General features: G+C 47.5%; 1 protein-coding gene across 1 annotated transcript in view; it reads right to left on the bottom strand.

The window, feature by feature from the left end:
• LOC148676408 (uncharacterized) overlaps positions 1–17,053 on the bottom strand; it is a 76,195-nt gene that overhangs the window by 7,549 nt on the left and 51,593 nt on the right. The window contains exons 3-4 of the mRNA XM_088644389.1: positions 14,949–15,166; positions 12,522–13,592 (exon numbers count right to left, since the gene is read on the bottom strand). Of these exons, the coding sequence (XP_088500515.1) occupies positions 12,522–13,592; positions 14,949–15,166 (1,289 nt within the window). The remainder of the gene's footprint in view (positions 1–12,521; positions 13,593–14,948; positions 15,167–17,053) is intronic.

The following is a 17,053-nucleotide window of genomic DNA, read 5'->3' as shown; positions in this document are numbered from 1 at the left end:
TGCTACCTTAGCTACTAAATCTACTTGCAGCTTCTCAATATCATCAAAGTTCAACTTTTCGATACTGCTCCAGTAACCAGGATTGTCGTCGCTAGAAATAGTACTTATAAGCGACTCCACTTCAGACATTTTAGCAGCCATTGTCATTACGTCAGAGAAACTTTAAGAGTATTACTTTTTTTTTCCTTTTACCAAAATACAGTATGGAATCTAAACACCCGAGCAGATGGATTTCCAATCAGCAGGCGTTACACTAAAAGCTAGAAAACAGGGGGATTTCTTCACGCAGTTATTAGCACACCCAGTATTCGCGTATAGAAGCCGTGAACTTGAACTCACAGCAATATCAGTTATTCTGTGCGACTGATTCTCATTTCATTCTAAACTCGCCCACCCAGGGACGCCATTAAATGTAGTGGTTTGATGGGTTTACTGAGACAATTATTAATTGTATCAGTAATCACGAGGTTGTTCGTTGGGGCTTTTAGAAAATCAATCGTCGGAACAACTAACAACGCACACACACGGGTTCAATACACGAGATACATTTATTAATATAAACTGTGCACCAAACATATACTAGTCTGCCTGGATACGAGCGGCAGACCTTACTGTGAGGGTTATCAATATACAAGGTATATAATCTCGAAGAGATGCAAACACAAAGAGATACACAACAGAGAATATATGTCAATATATATCGTTCGGTTACCAAATCGCTAATCAGTGTTATTACCCACTGTTACTCTAAACTCGGAAGTAAATACATTACTCATGAATTAAATTGATAACAACTTGTGTTGCGGTACAATTAAATTCTCGAGACGCAATGTAGAACATGGGGTTTACTTTTCCACTGTGTATGGATTTGGAATTTCCCGGCACGAACACCAAACCAGCTGACAGGCTCTGTTGCAGCCTCTGTTCCAGCGGTTGTCCAATGGGCGTTGTCCCGGCGTCCTCTGGCTACCGGCCAACCAGTCGAGGTGCAGCTCGGAGTAGGACGGGCGGACGAATCTAACTGCGGCGCGCAGGGCAGTCGTTGCTCCGAGGGGATCTACCAGCAGTCCGGCTGGCTAGTAGAAAGTCTCTATGCACAGAGTGTGACCGCAAGTCCTCACAAGTCACTCTTTTGCCTGGGAAGAAGCTGGTTCGTTCCCAGTCCAGCGCTGCTTCTGAATAAGCTATTCAGGTTGTCGACGAGGGTCCAACTGTAGGCTGCCGTTGATCAAGCGGAGCATTCACGTTGGTAGAATTCTGAGTATGTACGGGATCCTCGGCCTCGCGCTTAGAACAAAGTCCAAGTCCCTTTGCAGACAACAGCAGTTGTCACGTGATTGTCTCTGAGGATGCGCGAAAATGGCCAAGGAGAGCTCAGAACTGAGCTTGCGCTCCCTTTTTGATCAAGACCCAGATGTGTGCTGATTGGTTGAGAGTTTGGCGGGCATTGGAGACCCACGTGGTATTACCACGCCCTGCCAGTCCCTGATTGGTTGGTCAAGGTGAGATATAAGTCACTTACTCTTGACACTTAGGAATGCAGTCCAGATGTCCATTCGGCACTCCCTAGACTGATAGGCGCCAATGGATGAACATTGATCATGATAGCCAGGCTTAGCTAATTGCATCCCCATCTGGGAGCTTGTTTCTTATCAAAAGAAAACATCTTAAATCAGCCTGCATGAATTCTTTCTCTGTGGCTGCACCACAGAGATGGAGGGTGAGATGGGGCCTCCTTTAGGAAAATACCAACGCTTAATTCTGTCTTATTAACAAGCATTGCCGCTACAATGTCAAGGATGGTTTGTGAACATGTCACTATGAAGAATAGATATTTACTTTACATTTACTTATAGCGATACCGTTAATAAAAAAACATTTTTCTTAATAACATTCTAAGAGGTCCATTGCTGACACCGGGACACATTTTCACCACGTTTTAACAGCTATGAAATTTAGACACAGTTGTATGTCTTAAAATAATATAGATTTTAACATTATAACGGTCTAAAACGTTTTTTAAAAATGTTTCTTTAAATAATTTCTACAGCCCAACACATGTACACCCCATGATACCTAAGGTTAAAGGATTTAGGGGGGGAAACATGGGGGAAACTGTGTTTCTTAGAAGAGGATGTTTATCAGGGGGTATAAGGACCCGCGGTGTAACATCTGAACTTCTGGCTGGATTCCAAATCTTTCAGTCTCGCGTTGTCAACTAACTTGTCAGAATGGATCACACCGATCAAATTCAACAGTCTGAAGATGCTTTATTTACGGACTTAACACTACTCGATTTGATCGTCTATCAAATCGAGTAGTGTTAAGTCCGTAAATAAAGCATTTACGAGGATTTCCAACATTTCCCAGGTATGTATATCTGGCTTATTGTGAGATAAAATTACACATTACAACATGCATGTCTCATGTTGACGTGTTGTTAGCTTTATTAACGTTGTATAATATTTGTATATTATGCAATATTGAATTATTATAATAGAATTACAAGGGAGTTGTTCAGTTATATGGCAGTGACTGCGCGTACCCATTCTTTTCCATTAGATGCACCAAAAACAACAGCTGACACACGTCCAGTTACGGCAATACACCGCAACGCCGATGAGTAATTACGACAATTTTTTGAATAACGCTTTATGGCCATGTCCTTCTTAAAGACACACGGGTACTTTCTCCACATCAATACACCCATGTGTCTATTTCACAGATGCTGGTGAGGAAACAAGCTACACGTTTAAAAAACCTTGTTTGTGCTTTACAATACCCCCTCTCCGTCTGCGTCTTGTGTCTATATGCCGTTAACCTAACCACTTGCTAGTGGCGCCATCACTTTCTTAAAGGAAACAAAATCAACATGGCTGGGTAGCTTGTTCCATTCACCCACAGCCCTTTGTGTAGGGATGCACCTCATGTGTGGCGTTTTTATCTTAGTTAACATAGTTTTCTGATTTTGACCGTTTAGATTACATTGGTTGGTGTGTTGAAAAGTCTTTTATTTTTATTTTTATCCTGGTTAGCGTAGTTTTCTGATTTTGAGATATGGAGCATTGGTGTGGTATTAAAAAGTATTTTATTTTTATTCACATAGCAGCTGTATCGACGAGCAGTGAAAAAAGTGTGGAGGAAACCCTGAGGTGGTGACAGCGTCGAAGACTGCCGTTAATACTCTGACGAAATCCAAACGTGTCAAGCCTTTGGAGAAAAATAATAACGCAATTAGAGACTTGGCGTTTGGTGATGCGCTAGATTCAGTGCAGTATATTACAGTTACTATCAACGGTGAGCACTGATGAGGTGGATAAAAAGCGAGATTTAGAGCATCTCAGAGCGGCTTTAGCAAGTGTACATTCCGTGTTTCCAAAACCGATCCAGGCTTATGCTGCTAGCCTCTTAGAAGTAATTTCTAAAGAGGATGCAACTCTAAACGTTGAATTTCAAAACCTGATAATGCTATTTCATGGTTCATTGGCGAAGATCCCCAGGGATAAATGACTAAACATGCGGTCTAAAAACTGTTTAAAAGACCGACCTCTTGCCAACATCAAGCGTTTGTACGTTAATAAAAGAATTAAACTAGCAAAAGCATGTTTGTTGAGATGTAAAAGATTCAGAGAGAGGCATCAGATTTCTCAAGGGCATCCCGAACCACACAATGAGAATACATCGGTGGAAAATAATTTAGCGTAATAATTTCCGTGGTGCTGTAGCAGAACAGGATGGCGGTAACTTTGAAAACCAAGAACCGGTTAGGATGAACGATGTGAATCAGGTTGGTGATGGTGTCGGTGCGAATAGAGACCCCTTAGTTTTCCTGGAGCATATACGTAGTTATAACCGGTCTTATAATAATTTTAGAGCAACAGAGCACTATGAAGAATTTTGTTTTGTTAATCTTGACAGAATAGCGTCGTATGTACAGGCTATAGACGCTGTGCATGGTGTACTCCAGAGAATATTGGATGAACTTTCTCCAAACATAGGGGTGAATGATTTTGTACAGCTGCGTTTGTCTTCGGGTGGTTTTAACAAACCCTTGTTCTCACTCAGGAGACGCCCCGGAGAATTAAATGCTGCCGATTTTTTAAACCACATCTCAGACCTCTTACAGAGCCACACAGAAGTTCTCAACGATGACAGCCTCCGATTAGTGGTGACAATAGTTAGGAATATGCAGGGGGGTGCCCGCAGAAGATTTAAATCCGTTCTGTACAGCAGGGTAATTGCTCGGAAAAAAGCGCATCTTATTAACTTACATTACATGGGGGGTGATCTGTGTTTCGCCGGGAGTGTGTACGGTTTGTTAAATGAAGGTTTTACCGATAGGGAAGTGTTACAGGGCGAATGCACTAAACGAATGCACAAAGAGTTGGGTTTTTCAGAGAATCTGAAAATTAGTTTGTCAGACACTATAGCTTTTGAAAACATTTAAAGGTGGTCATTAAAATTTTGTACCACGACCAGGGTGATTGGAAATATTTTACAACTTGTCCCATGCCGCCAAATTCGAAAATACTTTTTGTTCTACTGCATGAAGAGCATTTTTACAGCACTCTGCATGTGACCTTGCAGGTGGCGCTGTGGGTTAGGTTCCTGACTCCCACGTCACACGGTCTGTGATCGAATCCCACTAGAACCATGACTTTTTTTTTGACAAACATTTCTTTGAAAAAATGAAACGTTTCCCTTGGTCAGAGATTAAATACAACCTCACTCGCACCAAACAAATTTATATTTCTAAATATCACAACATGATCGAATTTAAGTCATTTTAATAACAATGAATAGTCACCTATGCGTTACAATATAAACATTTATATTGATTTAAATCACGTTTTGATCTAAATCATAAGCGCGTGTTTAAATATATGTGTTTTTTGATTCACAATCAGACAAATGCAACATAAATTGAAATCTTTGTCTTCTAAGTATCTTAATAAACTTTCAGCATAACTTTCTCCCCATTTAGATTTATTTTTCTTGGGATCTTGGGATCAAACGTGGAAAGATTAGATTGTAATCGTTTTTATTTTTTAAATACATTTTATAAAAGTGTAATCTATGCTTAAAAGTTGTACACCACCTGCTATAAAGATACATATTGTTATACTTTCGGGTTCGGATAGGACAGATACGAGAACTCAGACTTGCGGAGTTAAAGCAAGTTAAAGCCTTGATTTTATATATCACCTTTAAAAGTGGAATCTCAAAGCAAAGTAAATACCCAACACTGATTTTACCCATCTGTCATGCTAATAAAGCACCTTGAATTGAATTGAATTGAATTGAGGGAGAGAGGGGGGGAGGACGAGCGAGAGAGCCAGGACAGACAGGCAAATAAGATACACTCCACAGACATTCACAACAGCGACATATCATAAAACGTTTGCACATATAGTTAAGTTATTACTTGGTTTTCAAAGTGCAATGGAATACAATATTGTTGTTGTTGCTGTTGTAGTGGTTTTGATGGGTTTACTGAGACAATTATTAATTGTAGCAGTAATCACGAGGTTGTTCGTCGGGGCTTTTAGAAAATCAATCGTCAGAACAACTAACAACGCACACACACGGGTTCAATACACGGGATACATTTATTAATATAACTGTGCAACAAACATATACTAGTCTGCCTGGATACGAGCGGCAGACCTTACGGTGAGGGTTATCAACATACAAGGTATATAATCTCGAAGAGATGCAAACACAAAGAGATACACAACAGAGAATATATGTCAATATATATCGTTCGGTTACCAAATCGCTAATCAGTGTTATTACCCACTGTTACTCCAAACTCGGAAGTAAATACATTACTCATGAATTAAATTGATAACAACTTGTGTTGAGGTACAATTGAATTCTCGAGACGCAATGTAGAACATGGGGTTTACTTATCCACTGTGTTTGGATTTGGAGTTTCCCGGCACGAACACCAAACCAGCTGACAGGCTCTGTTGCAGCCTCTGTTGCAGCGGTTGTCCAATGGGCGTTGTGACGGCGTCCTCTGGCTACCGGCCAACCAGTCGAGGTGCAGCTCGGAGTAGGACGGGCGGAGGAATCTGACTGCGGCGCGCAGGGCAGTCGTTGCTCCGAGGGGATCTACCAGCAGTCCGGCTGGCTAGTAGAAAGTCTCTATGCACAGAGTGTGACCGCGAGTCCTCACAAGTCACTCTTTTGCCTGGGAAGAAACTGGTTCGTTCCCGGTCCAGCGCTGCTTCTGAATAAGCTATTCAGGTTGTCGACGAGGGTCCAACTGTAGGCTGCCGTTGATCAAGCGGAGCATTCACGTTGGTAGAATTCTGAGTACGTACGGGATCCTCGGCCTCGCGCTTAGAACAAAGTCCAAGTCCTTTTGCAGACAACAGCAGTTGTCACGTGATTGTCTCTGAGGATGCGCGAAAAATGGCCAAGGAGAGCCCAGAACTGAGCTTGCGCTCCCTTTTTGATCAAGACCCAGATGTGTGCTGATTGGTTGAGAGTTTGGCGGGCATTGGAGACCCACGTGGTATTACCACGCCCTGCCAGTCCCTGATTGGTTGGTCAAGGTGAGATATAAGTCACTTACTCTTGACACTTAGGAATGCAGTCCAGATGTCCATTCGGCACTCCCTAGACTGATAGGCGCCAATGCATGACCATTGATCATGATAGCCAGGCTTAGCTAAGTGCATCCCCCTTTGGGAGCTGGTTTCTTATCACAAGAAAACATCTTAAATCAGCTTGCATGAATTCTTTCTCTGTGGCTGCACCACAGAGATGGAGGGTGAGATGGGGCCTCTTTTAGGAGCATACCAACGCTTAATTCTGTCTTATTAACAAGCATTGCCGCTACATATCCCCCCTTTTTGAAGGTCACGAGGTCCTGAGGCGTTGTTGCCTTCAAAACAAAAACAGAGTTAAGTGATGTCTGTTGTACCCCGGTGGATTCTACCACCCAATATTCACATTACCTCTCGAGAATTTGTACAGGAAATAGTGTTGGAAAGAACATTGCGTATACCTGCTCTCAGTTATAAGGTACATAGAAATGAGGCATCGGGCGTCATCATTAGCCCTAGACCTTAAACTTCCGGCAGTTCACTATCAGTATCGGATAGCTCTGCAGCAGGCAGACGCTTGGGCGTGGTTACCTGATTTCGGTGATAAACCATTGCTCCCTTTGTCTCATTCAAACTACCCCGCAAGGCTTTGATACAAGAGAACAGCATCCAAAACATTACCCCAGCCATGATCCAGCTACCCAGCAGCAGTGTCAAGATGACCACGTTTACTGTTCCTAGCGCCCCAGAGGATCCACAACGACTGTGCTTGGGACCTACCAGTGTAGTTTTTAAGTTTGTGTCGTTGAGAACAAATTCGACTACCTGTACACCCTCAAGACTTACTGTCTCTTGGATTCTCTCATCCAAGTCAACGCTGTGTCCTCTGAAAGCGTCCACAATCTCGAGTTCCGTTTCATACAGTTCTGACTCCAGGTGATACAGTGCTAAATCGTTGAGATGCACTATAGCTCCTTCAGGAACTTGTAGAAAAACTGTTTGGTTGGGTAGCTGCACTTCGGTAGCTGTATCATGTCTGTCATAGGTTATTGTAACCGTTAATTGTGGTGTGCTGACCAGCCATTTCTTTCCCACCTGCTCAACCTGGGGTTCGTTAACCTCACGTTTGCTCGTCACTGTGGCTTTACACTTTTCAGTGGCAGCCCCCTTTCTGATACCACACAACCTCTGAGTTGTGTCCCTAAGGAATGGCTTACTTGGGCATACCCAGTGGATATCCTTGGTTGATATACACAGTTCCAGGTTTGGAACAAGGTACAAATTCGGATCATCCTCCTGGTAAGCTACGAGCGGTGGGGTGGTCAACTTCACATGCATGTCCCCCCTCCAGAAGCCAACGTTCAATATAGACTTGAGTCTATAGATATCCTTGCTACTCACGATGGGAAGGTTCAACAGGAAACCTATTTCCTTGGCTTCGGGGTTGACATGTATGGGAATGGCACTGCCTAGACTGTATGCAAGATGTACTTGCAATGGCTGCACCATCTCGGAAGTGGTTGTCTTCAGTACTTCTTCTACTAAGGACAGTGGAACCAAGTAGGTTGGAATCTGTCCCATGGCTAGGCTAGTTACTGTGGCACTAAGCTCCCTAAGCAGATCCTGCATCAGCATTCTGACCTGTTGCACATAAGCATAGTCCCACTGTAACACGTCGACAATCCTGCCCACGGTGTGGAGGGTGTTATTTAACAGTGCTGCATGAAGGTTTACTGCTAAAATTGTGCCCTGTAAGGTTTTCCCTAGGCTTTCCAGCCGCTGCTGCTGTTGATACAGCTTGTCATAAATTTCTGGCATTTCCTTACGTAACCCAGACACCTGCCTTCTCAGGGTGGTCAGGGTGACAGTGTTAGCAGCAAACAGACCCGCTGAAAATAGCGAACCCACGGCGGAGGCCGCAGCAATCAGACCCCCCAAGAACCTTTTGGGGCGGCTGAGGCCTGTCATCTCCTCCTGGGTGACTGTTGCCTTCCTCAGCTGGCGGAGCATGTGTATAGTGTCTAGCTGGGCATGCCATACAGTATCCCCAGCCCACTGCCTACCATGATAGGACACCCTACTGTTCATGCTGATGTGCTTCCGAAACACATCATGTGGGTCCAGCCGTACATACACTCGCTGAGTATATGTTCTGCAATTTGTTAACAACAATCCGGGAGCGTCCTGCAGGACTATGCCGGTAGGAGGACCGGGTTCCACAACTTCAAGGGGCTGTGTCGAGGCGATCCACAGTACTGTCAGGACCAGCCGTGGCAGTTTTAGGATTCCCATTCTGGAACACAGATGAGGCACATGGTACAGTTCCACTATATTTTTGAATATATTTTCCTAGCAGGACCTACACTATAGTACCTAACTACCTGCAACTACAAAGGGGCACCCCCCTCTTTGATCGGGTTTAGACTTTTAACCCTATTCTGTGTCCTCCGGCGCCATTTGAGATGGGCGATACAACCGGAGGTGGTTGCGATGCACCCACTTGTAAACCAGAGATTGCCTTCCCTTTTCAATCCGAATTCGATAAGCTACCGGTGATACCTTATCGACAATCTCGTGGGGTCCTGTCCAACTGGGTAAGAACTTCCGGGCCACCCCTGTGGGTTTGGCAAACTGGAAGTACAGGACCTTGTCTCCTACTTGGAGTTCCTGGTTAACTGCCTTTCGGTCATAGTATGCTTTCCTACCCTCTGCACTCCTTCCCAGATTGTTCTGGGCAAAAGCAAAGGTTGCCTGCAGATGTGCTCGCAGGTCTGAAACATACTGATGGGCCGTAGCAGCCCCCGTCGTGCTCAGGTCCTCCACCCCATAGAGACAGTGTAGGGGAAGAGTCATCTTCCGACCTGTCATCATCTCAAAAGGTGGGACCCCCGTAGAGCAGTGGGGCGTGGCTCAGATGGCCATCAGAACCAGGGGCAGCTTAATGTCCCAGTCCCTACTGTTGGTGGAGACAAACTTTTTGAGCATACTAACCACCGTTCGGTTTGCCCTTTCTGCCTGGCCCGAGGATTGAGGGTGGTAGGAGATATGCAACTGGGCCTTGACCCCAAGCATATTCCACAGGGTTGCCATTACTGTAGCTGTGAAATGGGTTCCCCGATCCGAGTCCACGGTCAGGGGGAGTCCCCATCGACTGAACACACGGTTCACCAACAGCACTGCAGTTGTCTCTGCCGTGTCGTTGGGTGCTGGGAGGCACTCAATCCATTTTGTGAATGCACACGTAACAGTGAGGAAATATTTGTTCCCTCTGGATGACCTCACCAGCGGCCCCACCCAATCCATTTGTAGATTGGACCAGGGGAATGTCATGCCCTTTTTCTGGAGTGGTGCACGGTGCAAGGGCCGTGATGGTTGGAACTGGCTACACGTCAGACACCCCTTTACATACGCGGCGATGTCTTGGCCCATGTGAGGCCAGAATGCCACCTGCTGGATAGTGTCGTACGTGGCCTTGATTCCCCGGTGACCCCCACAGGGTTCGTCATGAGCGTGTTGGATCATGACCCCCCGATGACAGCGGGGAACTACCCACTTTGGGACACCTTGTGCAACTGGTACACAAACCAACAACCCCTTTATAATTTTTAGGTTGTCTTTCACCTCTGCCAGCTCCTTCAGCTCCGGAGACTGGCTCAGCACCTGCTCTGAAAGAGGTTGACGCACTGGGTCAGCGATATGCTGATACATTTGCCCAATTGCTGGGTCCTGTTTCTGCATTTCCGCAAGATCAGTGTTAAAACCCTGTGACCCAAGCACTACAGATTGAGGGTCAGCTCCGACATCCTGTCTAGCCCTGCTTCGGGTGACCGCCTTGACCTCAGCCACGGTTTCTGGGGGTAGCCATTCCTGCTGGAACTGCCAGGGATCACCCTCTAAGGCGCCAGATTTGGCCAGCCGGTCGGCCTCATCATTCCCGTCTTTGTCGGGTCCCTTCACCTGGGAGTGTCCCTTCACCTTCCTCCAGTAAACCATCATTCCAGCCTCGGTCGTGAGCTTGTCACTGGCCAGGAACAACTCTTTGTTCTTTACTTCCTTGCCCCGGGCATTTTTCATGCCGTTACCCTTCCAATACGGAAGATGGGACACGAAGCTATGTCGGGCGTAGTTCGAGTCACTACAGATGACAAATTGTTTAAGGCCATTTGTCAGGGCCTGCTGGAGGGTGATCAGCACCCCAGCTACTTCCGCATACTGACTAGTCTTTGGTCCTAGCTTATAGCGGGTCGGCCCACAGGGAGTATTGTCTTGCCAGACTACACCTACCCCTGCTAGCACCTGCTGTTCGTGGCGAAAAGAGCAACCGTCAACATAGGCCATGGGTAAGCCCTGGACCACGTTCTCATCGTAGTACCGATGATTGTTCGGTAGCTCAGCAGCGGGAATCATTTCTGGAGCTTCCATGTCAGTGTCACAGCCGTGACACACTTGGCCCAAAGCCAGGCCCTGTCCCAGGTACATTTTCTTGCTCTGTGCATAACGTACCTCTATCTCATAGCCTTGTAGGGCCATCATCCATGCCACAATCCTGCTATTTGACACCCTGCCTGCTTTCAGTCTCTGGCTATGCAGGAATGTCACAGGTTGGTGGCAGGTTTCGATGATGATCTTTTGTCCCCCTACATAACTACGGAAGTGTTCTACCGACCAGACCGTAGACAACAGGGCCTTCTCGCAGTCCAAGAACTTTTGCTCCACTGGGGTCAGGGCTCGACTGGCATACGCCACCACCCTTCGCTCTTGGTCATATTCCTGACTCAGAGCAGCCCCAAGGCAGTGCTCTGAGAACCCTGCTTCAAGGTAGAAGACCTTATTTTTGTCAGGGTAGGCCAAGCACGGCGCACTACCGAGTTTGCGCTTCAGCTCCATCACAGCCTGTTCTGGGGAAGGTCCCCACTCAAAGGGCACGTCTTTCTGTAACAGCTTGTGGAGGGGCCTTGCTATTTCAGCGTAATCCTCAATGAACTGCCGGGAATAATTACATACTCCCAGAAAGCTGCGCAGTTCAGACAGGTTAGTGGGCGACTTCATATTCTGGATAGCTTGGACTCTGCTGGACTGTGGCTGTATGCCTTGGGCTCCAACCAACAGTCCCACGTACTCCACTTGGGTCCTACACCACTGTCCCTTAGCCAGGGACAGTTTGGCCCCTGCACGGGAGAGCTGGGTCAACACATGCCTGATCTCGGCCATGTGTTCTTCCCAGGTCTGACTCCGCATCAGAATATCGTCCACATAGACCAGGTTGCCCCTGGCGGCTGCATCACTCATGGCTTTGTGCAGAAATATGTTGAACTCCGCTGGGGAGTTGGAATACCCAAAGGGGCATCGATTCCAGGTGAACTGCCTGTTTCCGAAGGAAAAGGCCAGTTTGTACTGGTCTGTCGGTTCTACCTTAAGGGTCCAGAACCCATTGGCCACATCCACTGTGGTGAAATATTTCGCTGTTGTCACCTTGGCTAACTCCTGATCTAGGTAGATCATTGGCCATCGTGACAAAGGAACCTGTTTATTCAGCTGCCGGTAGTCAATGGTCAGACGCCACTTACCATTGGGTTTCAGCACCGGCCACAGTGGGGAGTTATAAGTGGAGTTGCACTCCCTTATGATCTGACGCTCTAGTAGAGCATCCAACGTCTGCTTTATGGACTCGTATGCCGTGAGGGGAATGCGATACTGCCTGACATAGGTTGGGCGGGCGCCAGGGGCTGTGGGAATGCGCACTGTATGCAAATCCGTCACCCCGCAGTCATAGGCATCCCGTGCAAACACTTCCTGGAAATCCTGGAAGATCTGACGCAGCTGCTGACGCTGGCTTTCCGTTTCCAGGGCATCTGCCTTACCAACCTGTTCCTGTACCTGCTCTAGGAACCCCGCTTTTGACGGCATGGGGGTATCCCGGGTCGCACTCTTGGCTGAGTGGTCCGTCTGAACACCTGCGTGTACTGTGTACACAACCATCTCATCCTTATCGCTAAGGTCCACTCTGCACACCTCCTGGTTGCAGAATCCCTCTATTGGCATAATTGCGATCATCCGCCGGGGGTAGGTGTAGTACACCTGCTCGTTTCCCCCCTCCCTGGCCAAGGGACCAGGGAGCTGCCCCAGTACTGGGATGGCCAGTTCGAAATCATAGAAACCATTGTCAATTACCAGTCCCATGTCAGTGCGAGCAGGGATTTTGACATCTTGTTTTGCTATGTTCTGCACCAACAGGCAGGTGGCTCGGCCATTCCGTTCCAGTCTGGGGGTACCACAGACTGCTAGGTTCAGTCTGATAAACTGAGCTGATGGTTGGAAGAAAACCATCTCAGCATCCATTCTCTGTCCCTTCTTCAGGACAAGGCGTACCGGAAACCCTGCGGTTGATGCAGGAACGATCAGGTCCGATTCATTTACAACCTGGCAGGCCTGAGGAATCGTCTGACCTGACCGAATGTTCTCGGGGTCGCCGCTTAGAGAGTGGGCATCTGGGTTCACCCGTGTCCACAGCACACTGTTTACTGTGTCCAGCTGGGCGCCCAGTCGAACCAAGAGGTCTGCACCAATACAGACCGAATTGGTCAGCTGAGGTGCTACCTGGAAGTAGTGAGCAAACTTCCTTTTTCCGATGGAGATGGAAGCTACACAACTTCCTTTGCTCCAAATGGACCTATGAGGTGGGGGTGCCCACCACAGAACCTGTGACTGCGTCACCAGGGTCACCTGACGGCTTCGCGACAGGTCCTTGAACAGACCTTCACTGATTATGGACTTCTCAGAGCTGAGGCTGAGAATTACATCATCAACCTGCACTTCTGCAACCTGGACCCCTCCCACCACCATGGGGTGGTAGTCCTGGTCCCCCTGAGGTACCAGGGCGCACAGAAAGGACTCCCATTCATTACCGGACAGGGAGATCCACTCTTCTTCAGGGATGAAAAAGGGGTGTGCTTTACCTGGCGGGTCAAGCAGCTGCTCGGAGCACTGCTCCTGTAGTTGGGAGACCGTGGGAGTGCTGGCCTGGGCAGGACTTCCCTGTAGTTTTGGAAAGCAAGAAGAGACATTTATTTCTCGTCCAGAGGAACCAGGTGGAACCTCCAACTCAGCTATAGTGTTCAGTGGGCACTGTGTGGTCACAGCATAACCACTGAACCCCCCTTTTTGCTGTACGACAGGCTTAGGGTTTTTGACCTGAGCCCACAATTTTCCACGCTGGCAGTCCACCAGAGGCTCCAGCCTGTCAAGCAGGTCTTGGCCAATGAGTAGTGGCTCTGTTTTAAACCTAGAGATGTAAACAGGATGCACCACATTCATTGGCCCGAACCTAAGTGCCACCCACACTCGGTGTGTGATCCTGGCATGATCCTGGGTATAGCTGGAAATCTCTATCTTACACGGTTCTACCTTAAGTCTGATGCCTTTTCCTTTCGCTACTCGTTTGAGCTCGCTGAGTAGATCGGCTGACATCAAACTAATTTCAGCCCCAGTGTCAATCAGTGCTTCTCTATCTAAGACGCTTTCAAGAGAAACCTTGATATAAATACGCCTTGCTTTGCCTTTCTGGCTGAGATTCCCTAAGAATTGTTGGAAGCCTGCCTTTCCTTTGACTTCAGGGGCGGGGTCAGCGCCCAACTCAGAGTCACAGCCTTCTTTCAGGCAGGAACCCTCCCACCCAATCAGATAGACTGAGGGAGGGGTTTGGGGTGGATCCCCGCCTCCTCCAGTGAGAAGGGGCGTGGTCCTCCTAAGCTCATTCACGCTTCCGGCATTCGGTGCAGAAGGTTTACCCTGTCCTGGTCTCTCAAGCAGGGCTTGTTCAAGCCGGGCCAGGCGGGCTGCAGTCGACTCCCCTCGTCCAGTCTTATGATAGGCTCTGCCTGAGCCCTTGCCTTCCCCGTAGCGCTCACGGCGGCTCTGACGCTTACTGCGGTCTTGCCTGCCTATTTTGCGCCGGGGCTTATAGGGCTCAGGAACCTCAGCTCCCTCGAGCTGAGGCGAGTCGTCAACCCTGCTGGCTTTAGTGGCGAACACGGCCGTTTCAGCAGGTTTTCGCTCTGAGGAAGCAGAGACTTCAGCTCCCCAGGCTTTTTGAGCCAACCTTCTAATGTCAGCCATTTTCATCGCTTTTGCATCTGTGTGCATCACAATCATTTTCCTGACTGAGGGATGCAGATTAGCAATGAATAAACCTTTGAAATTCACGTTTTCTTCGCAACCCTCTTCATTCCGCCCTGCAATATAAGTGCGCCTAAGCCTCTCATAATAGTCGCGAGGGGCTTCAGCTTTTTCGTGCTTAATATGGTGCGCAGCGGCCACAGCGGCTATGGGATCGATAAAAGCCGAAAATTCTCCGATCATTGCCTGACACAGCTCCTCAAAGCTATTACAGACCTCCGGTCCTTGTCTGGACATCCACTCGTGTACCGCTCGGCTAGTAGTTTTCCTTACTAACAAAGCCTTTTCCTGTTCGGACGCTCCGGGCATAAACTGCAAAGTATGTCTCAGCTCATCGATGTAGGTTTCCACATTGTTCCCTGACACTGACGGGTCAAACCTTTCTACATCTTTGGCCAACTGCCTCAGGGAGTGGAGGTTAATTTTTACGGTTTCTCCGCGAGCAGGGGGACGGCCGTGATCAGGAGCAGGGGGTCTCTGCCTGAATTGCATCGCCCTTGCGTCTCGCACAGGACTCGGCGATCTCCCCCATGCCGATCCGACCACAGACCCTGGCCGGGAGAAACCTCCTCCTGGCGCGCTGGGTGAGCGCTCCGGGCTGCTAGGTGGGCTGGCATGCAAGTGGGATCTAGCCTGTTTTGCTTCCAGGACGGCAGCATCTAACTCCTTTTTCCTTTTTCCTGGCTGAGCTCATTTAAACTCTCAATTTCTTTTTCTTTTTCTTTCAAGCTCGCTTCCAGGTCTCTCCTAGCTACCTCAGCCGCAGTTTCTCTAGCAGACAGGTCATCTAATTTACCTAAAACTTCCCTGAGTCTGTCTTCACTTTCCTCATTTTTCACTCTCTTTTCTCTGATTATATCCAACAACTCAACTCGCTCCGCCTTATATCTTTCTAGCCTTCCCTGAAGCTTTTGAAACTTTGTCAGCTCGGACAAAGACAGTTCCAGCTGTTTAGCTAGATTTAAGGCGAAACTCGATAGGACCTGAACTGCGTTCACGGACCCTCCTGTGTTAAGCTGGTTCGCTACTTTAGCTACTAAATCTACTTGCAGCTTCTCAATATCATCAAAGTTCAACTTTTCGATACCGCTCCAGTAACCAGGATTGTCGTCGCTAGAAATAGTACTTATAAGCGACTCCACTTCAGACATTTTAGCAGCCATTGTCATTACGTCAGAGAAACGTTAAGAGTATTACTTTTTTTTTTTTCCTTTTACTAAAATACAGTATGGAATTTAAACACCCGAGCAGATGGATTTCCAATCAGCACACGTTACACTAAACGCTAGAAAACAGGGGGATTCCTTTGCGCAGTTATCAGCACACCCGGTATTCGCGTATAGAAGCCGCGGCGCTGTGCTGAACTTGAACTCACAGCAATATCAGTTATTCTGTGCGATTGATTCTCATTTCATTCTTAACTCCGCCCACCCAGGGACGCCATTAAATGTAGTGGTTTTGATGGGTTTACTGAGACAATTATTAATTGTAGCAGTAATCACGAGGTTGTTCGTCGGGGCTTTTAGAAAATCAATCGTCAGAACAACTAACAACGCACACACACGGGTTCAATACACGGGATACATTTATTAATATAACTGTGCAACAAACATATACTAGTCTGCCTGGATACGAGCGGCAGACCTTACGGTGAGGGTTATCAACATACAAGGTATATAATCTCGAAGAGATGCAAACACAAAGAGATACACAACAGAGAATATATGTCAATATATATCGTTCGGTTACCAAATCGCTAATCAGTGTTATTACCCACTGTTACTCCAAACTCGGAAGTAAATACATTACTCATGAATTAAATTGATAACAACTTGTGTTGAGGTACAATTGAATTCTCGAGACGCAATGTAGAACATGGGGTTTACTTATCCACTGTGTTTGGATTTGGAGTTTCCCGGCACGAACACCAAACCAGCTGACAGGCTCTGTTGCAGCCTCTGTTGCAGCGGTTGTCCAATGGGCGTTGTGACGGCGTCCTCTGGCTACCGGCCAACCAGTCGAGGTGCAGCTCGGAGTAGGACGGGCAGAGGAATCTGACTGCGGCGCGCAGGGCAGTCGTTGCTCCGAGGGGATCTACCAGCAGTCCGGCTGGCTAGTAGAAAGTCTCTATGCACAGAGTGTGACCGCGAGTCCTCACAAGTCACTCTTTTGCCTGGGAAGAAACTGGTTCGTTCCCGGTCCAGCGCTGCTTCTGAATAAGCTATTCAGGTTGTCGACGAGGGTCCAACTGTAGGCTGCCGTTGATCAAGCGGAGCATTCACGTTGGTAGATTTCTGAGTACGTACGGGATCCTCGGCCTC

The sequence above is a fragment of the Lepisosteus platostomus genome, chromosome 2, assembly GCF_059453375.1.
Source record: "Lepisosteus platostomus isolate fLepPlt1 chromosome 2, fLepPlt1.hap1, whole genome shotgun sequence".
Taxonomy (NCBI): Eukaryota; Metazoa; Chordata; class Actinopteri; order Semionotiformes; family Lepisosteidae; genus Lepisosteus; species Lepisosteus platostomus.
This window is presented reverse-complemented; position numbering and strand designations above follow the sequence as displayed.